At 41.0% G+C, this 14,090-nt stretch overlaps 1 protein-coding gene and 1 pseudogene across 1 annotated transcript in view; one reads left to right on the top strand and one right to left on the bottom strand.

Moving 5' to 3' along the window:
* The window catches only part of LOC102856819, a 25,573-nt pseudogene extending 22,505 nt beyond the window's left edge, over nt 1–3,068 (top strand).
* The window catches only part of LOC102844716 (zinc finger SWIM domain-containing protein 5-like), a 294,761-nt gene that overhangs the window by 97,012 nt on the left and 183,659 nt on the right, over nt 1–14,090 (bottom strand). Inside the window, exons 3-4 of the mRNA XM_006898995.1 lie at nt 10,673–10,821; nt 8,759–8,909 (exon numbers count right to left, since the gene is read on the bottom strand). Coding sequence (XP_006899057.1) covers nt 8,759–8,909; nt 10,673–10,821 — 300 coding nt within the window. The remainder of the gene's footprint in view (nt 1–8,758; nt 8,910–10,672; nt 10,822–14,090) is intronic.

Genomic DNA, 14,090 nt, shown 5'->3' with positions numbered 1-14,090 from the left:
GATGATTCTAGTTCTCTAATTTTAGTCTCACATGTTTATTGTACTTTTTGTATTTCTGTGTCTGGATCAGTTTCTTAACAATGTTATGAAATATGATAATTTCTTGTTGTTTTAAGTTGTTGATGGTTCTTAGAAGAATTCCCTTTAATATTTCTTTTTAATTGGTTTGCTTACAAAGTTCATATACATTGTGTTTCACACTGTTCTTCATTTACACTCTGTGTCATACAATCATTCTCATGCATAATGTTTTATAAAATTAATCACCATTGGACCTTGCCCATCATTATCCTGTCTTTTTTTTCACCCAGATATTTCTTTTATGATTTTATATATGTTATCCAATTGCTTTGTTGCCTGCATGGATTTTGCTGAGAAACTGGAGCAGGGACAGTTTGTAAATTGTAATAAAAAGAAAGCAAAGCATATGGGTATCTACAGGGAAAGATAAGTAGATTTACAGATGTAGAGATGAGGAACTTCATGTCTGATTTCTTCTGTTTGCTTCAGGAATGGAAAATAATCCCACTCCTCCAAGTTCCTTAATGCAAGCCCTCCTGAGGTAAGCAGGCCCTGTGATCAGTAAGGAACACTGGAGTAATTAGAGGAAGCATGAAAGTGTTGGGTTTTACTGTCTGACCAAATAAGGCTTACCTGAATGCACCAGTTCTCAAAGTGTAGCCTTTGGATTAGCAGCATCAGCATCACATGTGAATCTGTTAGAAACTAAAATCCTCAGGCCTTACTTCAAATTAGTGTACTACTTTAATTAGTGTACTAATTTGGACACTCTTGGGTCCAGAGATCTGTTTCAAGAACTGCTCCAAGTGATTCACAAGCACACTGATATTTGACATCTTTAGCGCTCTTAGTAGAATGCCAAGGGTTTCTTAAGGCTCCTATTTCTTAGACATAACAATGTCAAAATTGAGGTATTTTCATAATGAACTTAATTCTATGACAAGAGGCTGTATGAGAGAAATGTGGCATCAGGATTAGAGGAAGACTCATGGACAGCCTATGTTATGCGGATGACACAACCTTGCTTGCTGAAGCTGAAGAGACTTGAAATGCCTGCAGCAGAAGGTCAGGGACTGTAGTCTTCAGTATGGGTTGAAGCTTAACATCAAGAAGACAAAGATTCTCACCACTGGGCCAACAGGTAGCACCATGAAGGATGAAGAAGAGACTGAGGTTGTTAACAATTACAGCTTACTTGGCTCCACAATCAACAATCTTAGCAACCGGCAGTCAGGAAATCAAAAGATGAATTGCACTGGGAAAATCTGTTGTCATGGACTTCTCAGTACTGAAAAGCAATGGTGTCAGTCTAGAGACTAAGATGCACTTGATCTAGGCTATTATCTTTGCAATTACTTGCTATGTATCAGAGAGCTGGACAATGACCAAGAGTGACAGAAGAAGAGTCGATGCCTTCAAATTTGGTGCTGGAGACGAATCTTGAACATACCAAGGCTGTCAAGAAAACAAATAGGTCTGTCTTGGAGAGGGTGAAACCAAGTCTCTCTTTGGAGGCTAGGATTTTGAAGCTCCATCTCACAGAGTTTTGGCACAAGGCCAAGAGAGACCAGTCCTTGGAGAAAGACATTATGCTTGGAAGGATAGAGAGACAGGGAAGGAGAGGAAGATCCGGGACGAGATGGATTAATACAGTGACAAGGGCAATGGGGTAGGGTAGCAGAGTCAATGAGACTGGCTCAGGACAGGGCAGGCTTCAGAGCTGTTGTACATAGGGTCACTATGAGCCGAAGCAATTAGACACCACATAACAACAACAACAATAAGAATTATCTTACTTCTTTCACCTGTATTTGTTCCAAAGGCCAAGTCCCAGACAATAGCACAATCCGGTGAATGGGACAGAAATTATTCTAAGAGACTGAGGCCTCGAGGGAAAGCTTTATTCACTGAAGAAGATTAATTTTAAAGTTTTAAGAAACATACATAGAAAAAGTAAGTAAATAATTATATTAAAATTGAGGGAGATGTTATAGAGGGATGTTTGATTTGAAGTCAGGCAGACTGGAAAGCCACTAATTACTAATGTATGACCTTGAACAAAATATTTAACTTTTCTGAACTTAGGTTTGTTGTTATTGTTGTTGTTATGTCGCCTGTGACTGACAGTGACCCTATGTACAAGAACCCTAAACCCTACTCTATCCTACGCCAACCTCACTGTCTCTGACACACCTACTCCCATAGTCCCAATCACCGAATTGATCCATCTCATCAAGGGTCTTCCTCTCTTGTGCTGTCCTTCCACCCTCCCAAACATGATGTCCCTCTCTCAGGACTGGTCCCTCCTTGTAATATGCCCAAAGTATATCAGATGAAGCTTCAGAATCCTTGCCTCCACCTGGCCATCCATAAGTGGAGAGTGCAGAGCTGTACGTGAAACCAGGCAACAAGGAGCGCGGCTGGAACGATCTGCCGCAGTTCTCTTATAGGATGCAGACCCAGGTTGGTGGGTCCAAGCATACACTGCTCACCAAGATGGTTGCTGCTGCCCAGGATGGATCCCCCTGAGCCTCTGCCTCAGAGACCATTCTGGCACCTCCCCCAATGGGACCTCTACCTCCTTCAAATAAGGCTCCTGGACCCCTACTTGTAGAGACTTGCCTTGTCTCCAGTATGGATCCTGCAAATTTCCAAGACCCGGAGACTGAGCCTTTGCTGGAGGATGTCTTGGGAACTTTGGGATAGGGAACAGACAACTTTTGTGGCCACATGAGGAAGCAGGTATGTGATGACATCAGCCGTTGCCTGGCACTGCTGCAGGAACAATGGGCTGCAGGGAAGCTGTACATATCAGTGAAGAAGAGGATGGCTCTGCTGGTGCACAAGCTTTCCAGCCTCCAGTGGGATGCAGGAGATGATAACCACCGCTTACTCATGGTCGGCCATATGACTGAGGGCAGTCAGTGGATGGTGGGAGTGAAAATATTAATTGCAGAAAAGAAGAGTCTGTCTTCAGAGGAGGAAGCCACTCAAGAGAAATCCATAATGAAGAGAACCAGACTGGACCAGTGTTCCTTGTTCCATAATCCTTTGAGTTCCTCAGATTTGGCTCATATCATCTCTTTAATGCCTTGGTGTTTTCTCATTTGGATTCTTTCTACCATCATTGAGAATGTCTACCCCATTGAGGTCTATGATGTAACTTATCTCTGTGTAGAAGAAGTTCTATATGGGCCACATGTTACCATGTTACCTGGAACATAGGCTTTTCAATAAAAACATCTCAATGACTGGGGGGGTGGGGGAAGAATACTTGCCTCCAAAGAGTAGCCTGGTTTCACCATCTCCAGGACGAACCTGTTTATTCTCCTAGCAGTCCATGATATATATTCAACACTCTTCTCCACACCACAGCTCAAAGGCATTAATTATCTTTCTATCATCCCTAGTCATTGTCTAGCTCTCTGATGCATAGCACGCAATTGTGAAGACTATGGCCTGGATCAGTTGCACCTTAGTCTCCTGCCTCATGTCACTGCTTTTCAGTACTCTGGAGATGTCCCTGACAGGTTTATTTCCCAATGCAATTTGTCTCTTGATCTCCTGGCTGCTGGTACCAAGAGTGTTGGCTGTGGAGCCAAGCAAACTAAAACTGTTAACAATCTCAATCTCTTTACCATCCATACTGATGTTGCCAATTGGCCCAGTGGTGAGAATCTTTGTTTTCCTGATGTTGAGCTTCAATCATAATGAAGGCTGTAGTCCTTGATCATCTGCAGCAAGCGCTTCAGGTCCTCCTCAGTTTCAGCAAGCAGGGTTGTGTAATCTGTATAATGTGGGTTGTTGATGAATCTTCCTCCAATCCTGATGCCACATTCCACCTAATATAGCCTAGCCTCGCAGATGATCTGTTCTGCATACAGATGGAAAAGGTATGGAGACAGAATACCTCCCTGGTGGACACCCTTCCTGATTTTGAACCATGCAGTGTCTCCTTGGTCTGTTCTGATGACTGCCTCTTGGTTCAAGTATAGGTTTTGCATAGGCACAATTAAATGTTTTGGGATTCCCATTCTTCTCAGAGTCAGCCACAGGTTGTTGTGAAGCACACAGTCAAAAGTCTCTGCATAGTCAATGAAACAGAGACATTCCTCTGGTACTCTCTGCTTTCTGCAAAGATCCATTTAACATTAGCTAAAAGTTCCCTAGTATCACGGCCTCTTCTAAACCCAGCCTGTACATCTGGCAGTTCTCTGCTGACGTGTTGCTCCAGTCATTTTTTTATCATTTTCAGCAGAATCTTGCTTGCATGTGATAGTAATGATATTGTTTGATAATTTCTGCCCTCTGTCAGGTCACCCTTCTTTGGAATGGGAACAAATACTATCTCTTCCAGTCAGTTGACCAGGTCGTTGTCCTCTAGATTTCTCGGCACAACTTGGTGAGCACATCCAGGGCAGTGTCTGTTTGTTGAAATATGTTAACTGGTATGATGTCAACTCCTGGAACCTTATTTTTTTGCCAATTCTTTCAGAGCAGCTTGAACTTCCTCCTTCTTCACCAAAATTTTACTGTAAGTCTATTCCACACAAATTTTAAAACCATCTCGGGAACATCTTTGAAACCTTGAACACCAATGAATGAAGACCAAAGAACTGTGGGGGGATATCAAGAATATTGCCCATGAAGAATGAAAAAGATCATTACAAAGGCAGAAGAGGAAGAAAAGACCAAGATGGATGTCAGATGAGACTCTGAATATTGTATTAGAGCACCAAGAAGCCAAAGCTAAAGGAAGAAATCAAGAAATTAAAGAGTTGAAGAGAAAATTCCAAAGGGCAGCTCGGGAAGACAAAGCAATGTATTATAATGAAATGTGCAAAGAGCTAGAGTCAGAAAATCAAAAGGGCCGAACTTGCTCAGCATTTCTTAAGCTGACGGAATTGAAAAACAAATTCAAGTCACTAGTAGCAATACTTAAGGAGGTTTTGGGCAGAATGTTCAATGATCCAAGAAGCATTAAAAGAAGATGGAAGGAGTACACAGAGTCACTGTGCCAGAAGGAATTGGCTGACACAGAAGAATTTAATGAACTGAGGTTTATCATTTAAAAAGACAAGGGTGTTAACATCCTATCCCTTTAAAGGCAAGCCTATAAACAGTTTCTCTGTACCCAAGTTTCCATGTCTTGTGTCATGTAATCCTGTAATCCTAGACACAACTGCAGTCACTGCAGACTAATAGTGTAACATTCCTTCAGAAGACATGCTTGTATCACTGCAGTGATAGTTTCCTGGAATTCTTTACCTTCTTCCTTATAGGAATGTATAAGCTGTTTATTTCTTTGCAACTGACACAGTTACCTCACAGGGTTATTACAGAATTAAATGCAACAATGTGACTATAATCTTTAATACAGAAGTTGATACATAACACTCAATAATGTGGCTATTCATTATTAATAGGAACTGCAGAAGCTATTAAGTGTCACAGATGATGTAAAAAAGCCTCTGTATACAAGTGAAAAACCCAGGTTTATCAGCCCCAGAGTAACCAAGGCTAGCCCCCAAATCACTAATCCTTTTCTCCAAAGCTTTCATTCCTAAACCTGTAAAACATATACTTCAGGGCTCAACCAAAAAGAACTCAATAAAATATCAAACAATAGGCTTATCTTGTGCTATTTTACATAAATAAGAAAGCAAAAAGAGTACAAGGTATAAGGAGTTGCCTAAGATCCAGAAGAGGATAATCCATCTAACTGAAATTCATTGTCGGCCCTGCTGTCTGGACTGGCCACTCACCAGCTGACCCACCTGCACAGGGACCGATCCAGAAGGGAGAGTGTCACTGCTATGAAGAAAGTGGTTCAGCAGTGGCTGCTTGAAGCTGGACTCACCATGTGAAGGTTTCCCAGGAGGCTGCATATTTGAAATGATTCCATCTGCAGAACGCTCAACATGACTCCCTGCTGACTGGAGTATCTTCAAGTACAAATCCCTTTAGACTCCAGAAAGTCTGTTCATTTTTGTAGTGGAATGAACCTTTCAAAGGTTTCCTAAACCACTTTTATTCAAAGGAGAGCTAAATATGAAGCCAGTACAAAAGCTTATCCCTACAACATATGTGCCATAATACACAGATTTTTACATTTGTTAATATCTATCTCTCTGAATTTTCATGAGTTTCTATTTCACAAGGGTAGTAATACACTAGCAGCCACATATAATGAAGTTCTTGATATTAAAAAAGTTCATTGTTGCTTCCTGGATTGGCAGAAGTATGTAGGAGGCTGTTGTATTACAACTTCTTCAGTATAACCCCCAAAATGAGGCCACAGTGAGTTCAGGATATAAACAATTTTGAAAAGGAGTTGAATAATAGCATTGTCAGATGACCTTGGAGCAGGGGACCGATTCAGAAAAAGGATTAAGAAGAACTTCTCTGAGGACTTCTCTAGAATAGAGAGGCCATTGAGGAGACCATACTTCCTATATTTAAGTGCCAATGCCGTCATCCAGACCAGGAGTGAGAAGGAGTAAAATGTGAGAATAGATACTAAACTGCATTTTGAAGGTCGATAAACTAAATTAACTTGGTGACTGGATGCAAAGAACAGAAATACAAAAATGAGTCCAAACAGAAAGTGTGGTAGGTTAAGGAATGCTGTTACCAAGGCCACCAAAAGGCAGAGAACCTTTTCTGAAGGGGTAAGTCTGAGTTCATTTCCAGATTTCTCAAACTTGAGGTAACTAGGGGATATTTAAATGGAAATGTCCAATAGGCAGCTGCTAAGAGATTGAGAGTGTTCACAGCTTCACTTTGCTCGGCTCCACAGTTAACACTCTTGGTACCAGCAGTCAGGAAATCAAAAAGCATATCGCGATGGGAAAGGTCTGCCGTTAGGGACCTCTCAAACGTACTCAGGAGCAACAGTGTCTCTCTGGAGACTAAGGTGCGCCTGATACAGGTCATGGTATTTGCAATCGCTTGTTATGCATCAGAGAGCTGGACAATGACTAGGGAGGACAGAAGGAGAGTGGATGCTTTTGAGCTGTGGTGCTGGAGAAGGGTACTGAATGTACCCTGGACTGCCAAGAAAACAAACAGATCCATCTTGGAGAGGATTAAACCAAGCTGCTCCTTGGAGGCAAGGATTCTGGGGCTTCGTCTGACATACTTTGGACATGTTGCCAGGAGGGACGGGTCCTTGGAGAGGGACATCATGCTTGGGAGGGTGGAGGGACAGCGCAGGAGTGGAAGACCCTCTATGAGATGGATTGATTCGGTGACTGGGCTAATCGGGATGGGTGTGTCAGAGGCGGTGCGGTTGGCGCAGGATAGAGCAGGGTTTAGAGCTGTTGTGCATAGGGTCGCTATGAGTCGGAAACGACTCGATGGCACATAACAACAACAACAACAATACAGAAATGGAGGTCTGATCAGTGGAAAAAGTTTGAAATTGAGATATTAAGGTTGTCACCACTAAGGTAAGCTCTGGAGTTATTAAAAAACCAAACCAAAACACACAACAACTCCTATCTTAGAAAGTGCTCTATGTCTAAGAGATCTGGCGAGAAGTGATAGAGAACAGATCCAGAGAAAGTGAGAAAAGTGGGGCTCAGAAGTATTTGGAGAGTTAGACTAGTGTCATGCAACAAAATCAAGGGAAGATGTCTTCTCTCAGCAAAGGTTTCTAAGTGGTAATATCAGAAACAGAAAGCTTTCAATAGTAAAGTATGCTGTAATTTGAGGAGCCAGTATAAATTAGTTCAGAGCTATTCTGACTGGCCTTTCTAAGTCAGTGTAGTGAGACTTAACTAAGGATAACTAAGAGCAAGATGCAGTGCAGCAAATGAATTACTAAGGTCCTTCTCTTTCTAAGCATGTCTTTCTGACTTCCCATAATGACTGCCTGGGATTATGTAAATAAGGTGTTTTCATCTCATCAAGGGGATTAGACAGTTTGTTGCTAATGTGAAGAAGGTGTGTGGAATTCTTGTAGGGGTGGAATTATGTAGATAAAGTGAACAGAACCCTAACTAGAGAACTTGTCAGTTTTGTTATTCTGCTAGGCTTAAAGGGAGACTTGGGGAAGAGAGAGGATCTCTAACATAGAAGGCAGCTTGAGACAACACCACAGCAGTAGCTAGAACTACAGTGCAAGCTGGAAGGAACAAGAACAGTAGGTGCTGACTGCCATGGGGCAGGCAGATATGTGGACCAAAGAGTTGTAACATTTGCTCTAGAAGGCCCTGGGCAGGGTACAGCAAAGGAGGGTGAGAGGATGCTGTCTTCATTAAACACTATAACCTGAGTTTCTTAGAAGTGTGGAGGGTCAGGAAAAGAAAGACCATTAACAAGATGGATTGACATAGTGATGGCAGCAATGGCTCCAATGTATCAGAGATGGCATGGGTGGCATAGACTAGGACAAGGTGCAGATCTGTTATTTATAGGGTGGCTATGAATCATACCCAACTCGATGGCACCTAAGAACACCACTACTTCCCTAATAAAACACTTGAGTGTACAGTTTGTGAGTTTTAAGAGATGTGACAATGAATTAATGAACCCAGAGAGAGAGTGCTGAATGAGGGGAGGAGTAGTTGTTATTAAAGATAATAGAGTGGTACAGTAGTTTTAAAAAGTGGACACTCAGGACATTTTTAGTTTTTGCCTCATAAGAACCAGCTTTATGTTAGTTACTCATTTATGGATGTCTATTAATCCTGTGTCAGAGGACAAGTTGGAAGGACATAGCTAGGGGTCTTACCGAGCTCATCCCAGAGTTGCCTACATTTGTCTGTCATGCTTGTTCCTTGCTGCCTCCAGAGTGTGAGACGTGGGTCAGCCATGAACTGCTCAGTTATAAGTGTCAACATTCTGGCTCCATTGGAATCTCTCATCCGCAGCATCTCTCGAACCTGCCACATAAGGTGGGGCATAGAGTGGGTGACTACACATCAATTTAAAAAAGTATACGGAAAGGAAGAACTTCAGAGACAAGAGAAAATTAAATATCTGAGCATAAAATATCCCAAAGACCAGAAAGAAGGCTTCTTGCTTTCTGCACACATCAAGGAAAATCCTGCTCTTCTTCACTCTCCCCAGTGATTTCCTTTACCCCCACTTTCCACCCTTTCTCCATTTTATATGCATCTTACTAGTTATTCTTCTATTTTTCACAATAATAGTCTCATTCTCCTTATGAGACGGAGTTAATTCACACAGCATAAATGCTCTCTGATCAAAAGTCTGTTGGGTCCTACCTGAAAGTCTCTTGTTTGGAGCTCCTTTCTGAAGCAGCAGGATACTAGAAGGTAAGTTGTTTTGTTTTAATTTCTTTAACAATCAGGTGTAAACTCTTTGGTAGTTTTTGTGAAGACTGATTTGCCATTAGAATTACAAACAAAATTGGAAGTTTGTTGTTTTGGGGGAGAACATTGTTCTAATTGGCACAGCACTTGTCTGTCAATTTGCTGTCTTGAGATAACTTTGCTGTGATATTGAAAGCTGTGTCACTGTGTGTCAAATGCCATCAGGGTTACCCATGGTGGACAGGTTTTAGTTGAACTCCTAGATTAAAACAGACTAGGAAGCAGAACTGGCCATGCACTTTTAAAATAACAGTCCTTTGAAAATCCTATGAACACTAGAGGAACATGGATAGTTATAGTAGTGTAGTGGTAGAGGCCATACTGGAAGTCAGTTGAAATGAAGAAAAACAATGGCAAAAATAATTTAATATTTGGAACATTGAATGTACATAGCTTGAATGTTGAAAATCTGGATGATGAGGCTTTGCCTCACATACTTCAGGCATGTTGCTAGAAGAGGCTACTCCTTAGAAAGGGAAATGATGCTTGGCACGGTGGAGGGTTGGCAAGGGAGAGGAAGACCCTAAACCAGGTGTATTGACATGATAACTGCTGCAATGGTCTCTAGTGTGTCAGGAAATGTGAAGATGGTACAGGACAGTATGAGGTTTAGATCTGCTTTTTATAGGGTCACTATGCGTTGCACTCTACTTGATGGCACACAACAACAACAACAACAATGTTCTCTATACTGCCTCATGCTATATAGTATTTTGCTAAATTTTAAGATACAATGGGGACTTGAAAAGACAAGGGTATTATAGGCATAGATCAACTGTAATTAATTTTATAAAACACAATGTATATGAAAGATAGTGTGAAACACAATGTACATAGAAGAAAAACACAATGTATATAAATTTTGCATGCAAAAAAAAATAAGAAATAAAAAACAAAGGAAGAAAAAAAGAAGAAAACGCCTGCTATGAGAGCATCCAGCTCTGAAATATTTAGTTTCTTCAAGGACACCACTGAGAACTGTAGCCTTTAAGACCTCATCTAGTATTTAAGGTCAAAGCAAAGAGAAGGTAGCTTCCTTACTAACCATCCCCACTTGCCTGAAAAGCCATGCTAACTCACATAGAGAACAGAACAGAACATGAGGGTGTAGTAGGTTCCTGCATGCCATTTGCTCAGGTCAGCTCTAATTAGTTCTGCCACTAGGTTTCAAGCACAGAGAACAGCTAGGTCAGAAGAACTGGTTACAGTTCATCAAGTCAGAAGTTAGTTACATCGAATGAAGTCTAGTTTATGTAAGAAAGTGCTGTGGTGTTTTTGGGGTTTTGTTTTTAAATCTCTTCAAATCTTACCTTGGCAAACATTGAGTTGAGTTGCTTTCCAGAGCCATAGTAGCCACCCTGGGAGAGAAAGAGCTTCACTTGTTCTTTCACTTGTTCTTCATCCAAATGCCAACAGTTCTCATCATCAATGCTGGCTCCAGCTGTGGGGTCAGGGGCACCTGTGAAGAATGGGAAATGTGAGTCCCTCGAGTTCATGTCCTACAAGGTAGCAGGATGGTCAGTTGGTGCCCAAATTCAAATACTGGTGAGTATTTTCCTTTAATAAGAGTTTTGTCAACTGCATAGTCCTAGATAAAAACAATATTTAATGTGGGCTTTATGTTCGCTTAGGTATCAGCTATACTCTTTTCTAAGTTCAAAAATACCACCTTAGGGGGGATAAAAACCCTGAAAGGTGATACATGTAAGTATTTTTTTTCTAGGAATTTGAAATGTCTTTTTTTTTACAGAGTTCAAACATATTACATTACAGTTCAAACATATACACATTATTTTTTTTAAGTTGTCAAGGATTTTATTTTACTTGCCTCCACAATCAATGCCCATCAAAGCAGTAATCAAGAGATCAGATAACTTACCAAACATATACACATTGTTTTAAAAAACAAAAAAGGCTTTCTTAGAACACAAAAAATAAATCCTGTTTTCAAAGTTCACTTTAAAACTATAGCTTCCAAATGGATCTAATACTTCTGGTGTAGTCCATAGGCAGTTGCACTCTAAACCCAAAGGCCTCTCAAGGGGTACAATCCACCAGAGCCCCACTGAAGAAAGATGAGCCATCTCCTGTTGCAATCCACGGTTCTGGAAACCCAAAGGACGGTAGGAGTCAGTTCTGACTCAACAGTAATGAGAGAAAGAAACTTCCAGAAGTCTGTACCCTTAAGCACAGGCAGAGTTGCAAACAGGATGATAAAACTTTATAAATTTACAGTCAAACTAGTTCTCATATCTGCACTCATCTCTACAAAACCTCTTAATGTACTACAGTAGTTGGTACACATGTCTCCTATCTACTTGCTCATGTTGGAATCCCTAGAACCGGTATTGTGACAGGCACTCGGGAAATTTTGGTGGTGGAAAACTGAATCTCTTGTTTCTGACTCTCTGTTTCTCTTACAGTCAGAGCCCTGTGCCAAATTTTTAGAACCCTGTCTCCAAGTGACAATAAATCATTAGTCAACACTCTTTAGGTATTGTCATATATAAGGGTACAAATTCGTGTCTTGTTTTAATCAATCTTTCTTTCTTCTTATGTCCCTCTGTCAAAGTTTGGCTTACATGAGATTCAGTTCTACACCTGAATTGGGAGGGTTCAGTTACTTGTTCATTTCACACTACTTAACACATATGATCCAGCAGGTTACAGCACCCATTACATTGCTGTTGTTGTTGTTTTGTTGTCGAGTCAGAACCAACTCATAGCTGAATCTCCAGCAGTTTTCAGAGGCAGTAAATCACATGGGAGGAGATTGTCCAACCTCTCCTGAGGAGCAGCTGAGGGATTCAAACCCCATGCCTTTGAGATGGCAGTGAAGCTTCTTACCACTAGGCCACCAAAGCTCCCTACTATATTGCTAATTTTCTTTAAATGTTATATTCTAAATATTGACCTAACCCTATTACGTCCTTGCTCAAAAGCTTTCAAAGATGCACTGTTGTTAAGTGCCTTGAAGTCAGAACTGCTATGCAGGTGACCCTCCAGTAAGGTTTTCAGAGGCTGTAAATTGCATAGAAGGAGACTGCTCATCTTTCTCCTACATAGTGTTTGGTGGTTTGAACCATTGTACCTTTGAGCTGGCAGCACAACTCCTTACCACTAATCTACTAGAGCTCCCTAATGAGGTGCTATTCCCACTAAATTAAGTCTGACTGCCTCAGTGTGGCTCTCTATGCTTATGCCCTAATTTGCGTTTCTACCTTTATCTCTCCTGTTCTTACACTGTTCTTCAGCTAGAAACGCAGTGTTCCCAGAAGTCAATTTATTATTTTATTTTTTTGTGTGTGTACTGTCAAATCGAATCTGACTGGTACAGGAGAAAATTGTTCCTCCTTCTCCAGCAGAGCATCTGGTGGATTCGAACTGCTCACCTCTTGGGATTGCAGTGCAGCTTCTTGCCACTAGGCCACCAGAGCTTGCCAAGTCAATTTATTTTTATGATTTATGTTTTTTCTTTGCTTCACACCTTCTTCCTTGAAATTGTTATTTATCCGACCACCAACAGTTTTTATTGTCAGTATCACATCAGCTGTAGAATCAGGGCCACAATTGAGAAATGGAAACCCTAAGTAAATGAAGAGTAAGTACATGAAGAGGATGACACTGCCACATTCACTGCTGCATGATGCGTTGTGCTGTTAACCAGAAGACTGGCTGTTTAAATCTACCAACCACTCTATGGCAGAAAGGTGGGCAATTCACTCCTGTTAAGACTTACAGCCTTGGAAACCCAAGGGAAAGTTGCTGTGAATGGGATAGTTTTTTGTTTTAATATTAAAGGAAGTGAATAGGAAAGAGTATTCCATGGACAGGAAATTTTGTGTGAAAATGTAGGCAAAAGTTGAAACACTGAAAGATTTATAAGATTTGATAAGAAATCTGAGCTTTATCTTAAGAGCAACAGAAAGCCACAAAGGTGCTGTGACAAAATTGGCAGCTGTACAAGTCACTGAATAGTTGTGAAAAAAATGAGGGGAGTAACAGTGGCTAGAGAAAGCTCAGCTCGAAGACTGTGGTAGCAATCTACATGAAAGAGTACAGTGACTGGGTTTAGGGTGAGGGTAGTGTCCTTAAGTCTAGAAATTTTAAAAAATACATTTAGGAGGTAAAATGAACAGGACTTGGAATGCATACAAAATGTAAGAAAGATCTGAAGGGTTACTACTAGGTTTCTATCTTGAATTAATGCTACTTACTGATAAAGTGAATCCAGGAGGTATCTTAACTTTCTTAGTCCAGAATAACAGAAATACCACAAACAGGCAACTTTAACAAACAGATATTTATATTCTCAAAGTTTGGGAGGCTCAAAGTCCAAATCCAGAATGCTGGCTCTAGAGGAAGGCTCTATTTGCACTAAGGGGAAATCTTTGCCCCAGTTTCACTTCCTCAATCCCTTACTGTTCTTTTCACACTGGCCAATTTTTTTAGTCTCTCTATTACAACAAGGAACTCTGAAAATATCATACGGAGAAAGAGCACCCTATATTAATACAACCTCATTAACATTGTTGTTGTTGTTGTTATGTGCCATTGAATCATTTGCGACTCATAGTGACCCAAACATGATGTCCCTCTCCAAGGACCAGTCCCTCCTTGCAACATGCTCAAAGTATGTCAGATGAAGCTTCAGAATCCTTGACTCCAGGGAACATTCTTGCTTCACCCTCTCCAGGACAAACCTGTTTGTTCTCCTAGCAGTCCATG

This window comes from Elephantulus edwardii, unplaced genomic scaffold (assembly GCF_000299155.1).
Source record: "Elephantulus edwardii isolate Elephantulus edwardi_28Jun2011 unplaced genomic scaffold, EleEdw1.0 scaffold00243, whole genome shotgun sequence".
Taxonomy (NCBI): domain Eukaryota; kingdom Metazoa; phylum Chordata; class Mammalia; order Macroscelidea; family Macroscelididae; genus Elephantulus; species Elephantulus edwardii.
The sequence above is the reverse complement of the archived record's forward strand: the minus strand, read 5'-3'. Positions and strand labels throughout refer to the sequence as shown.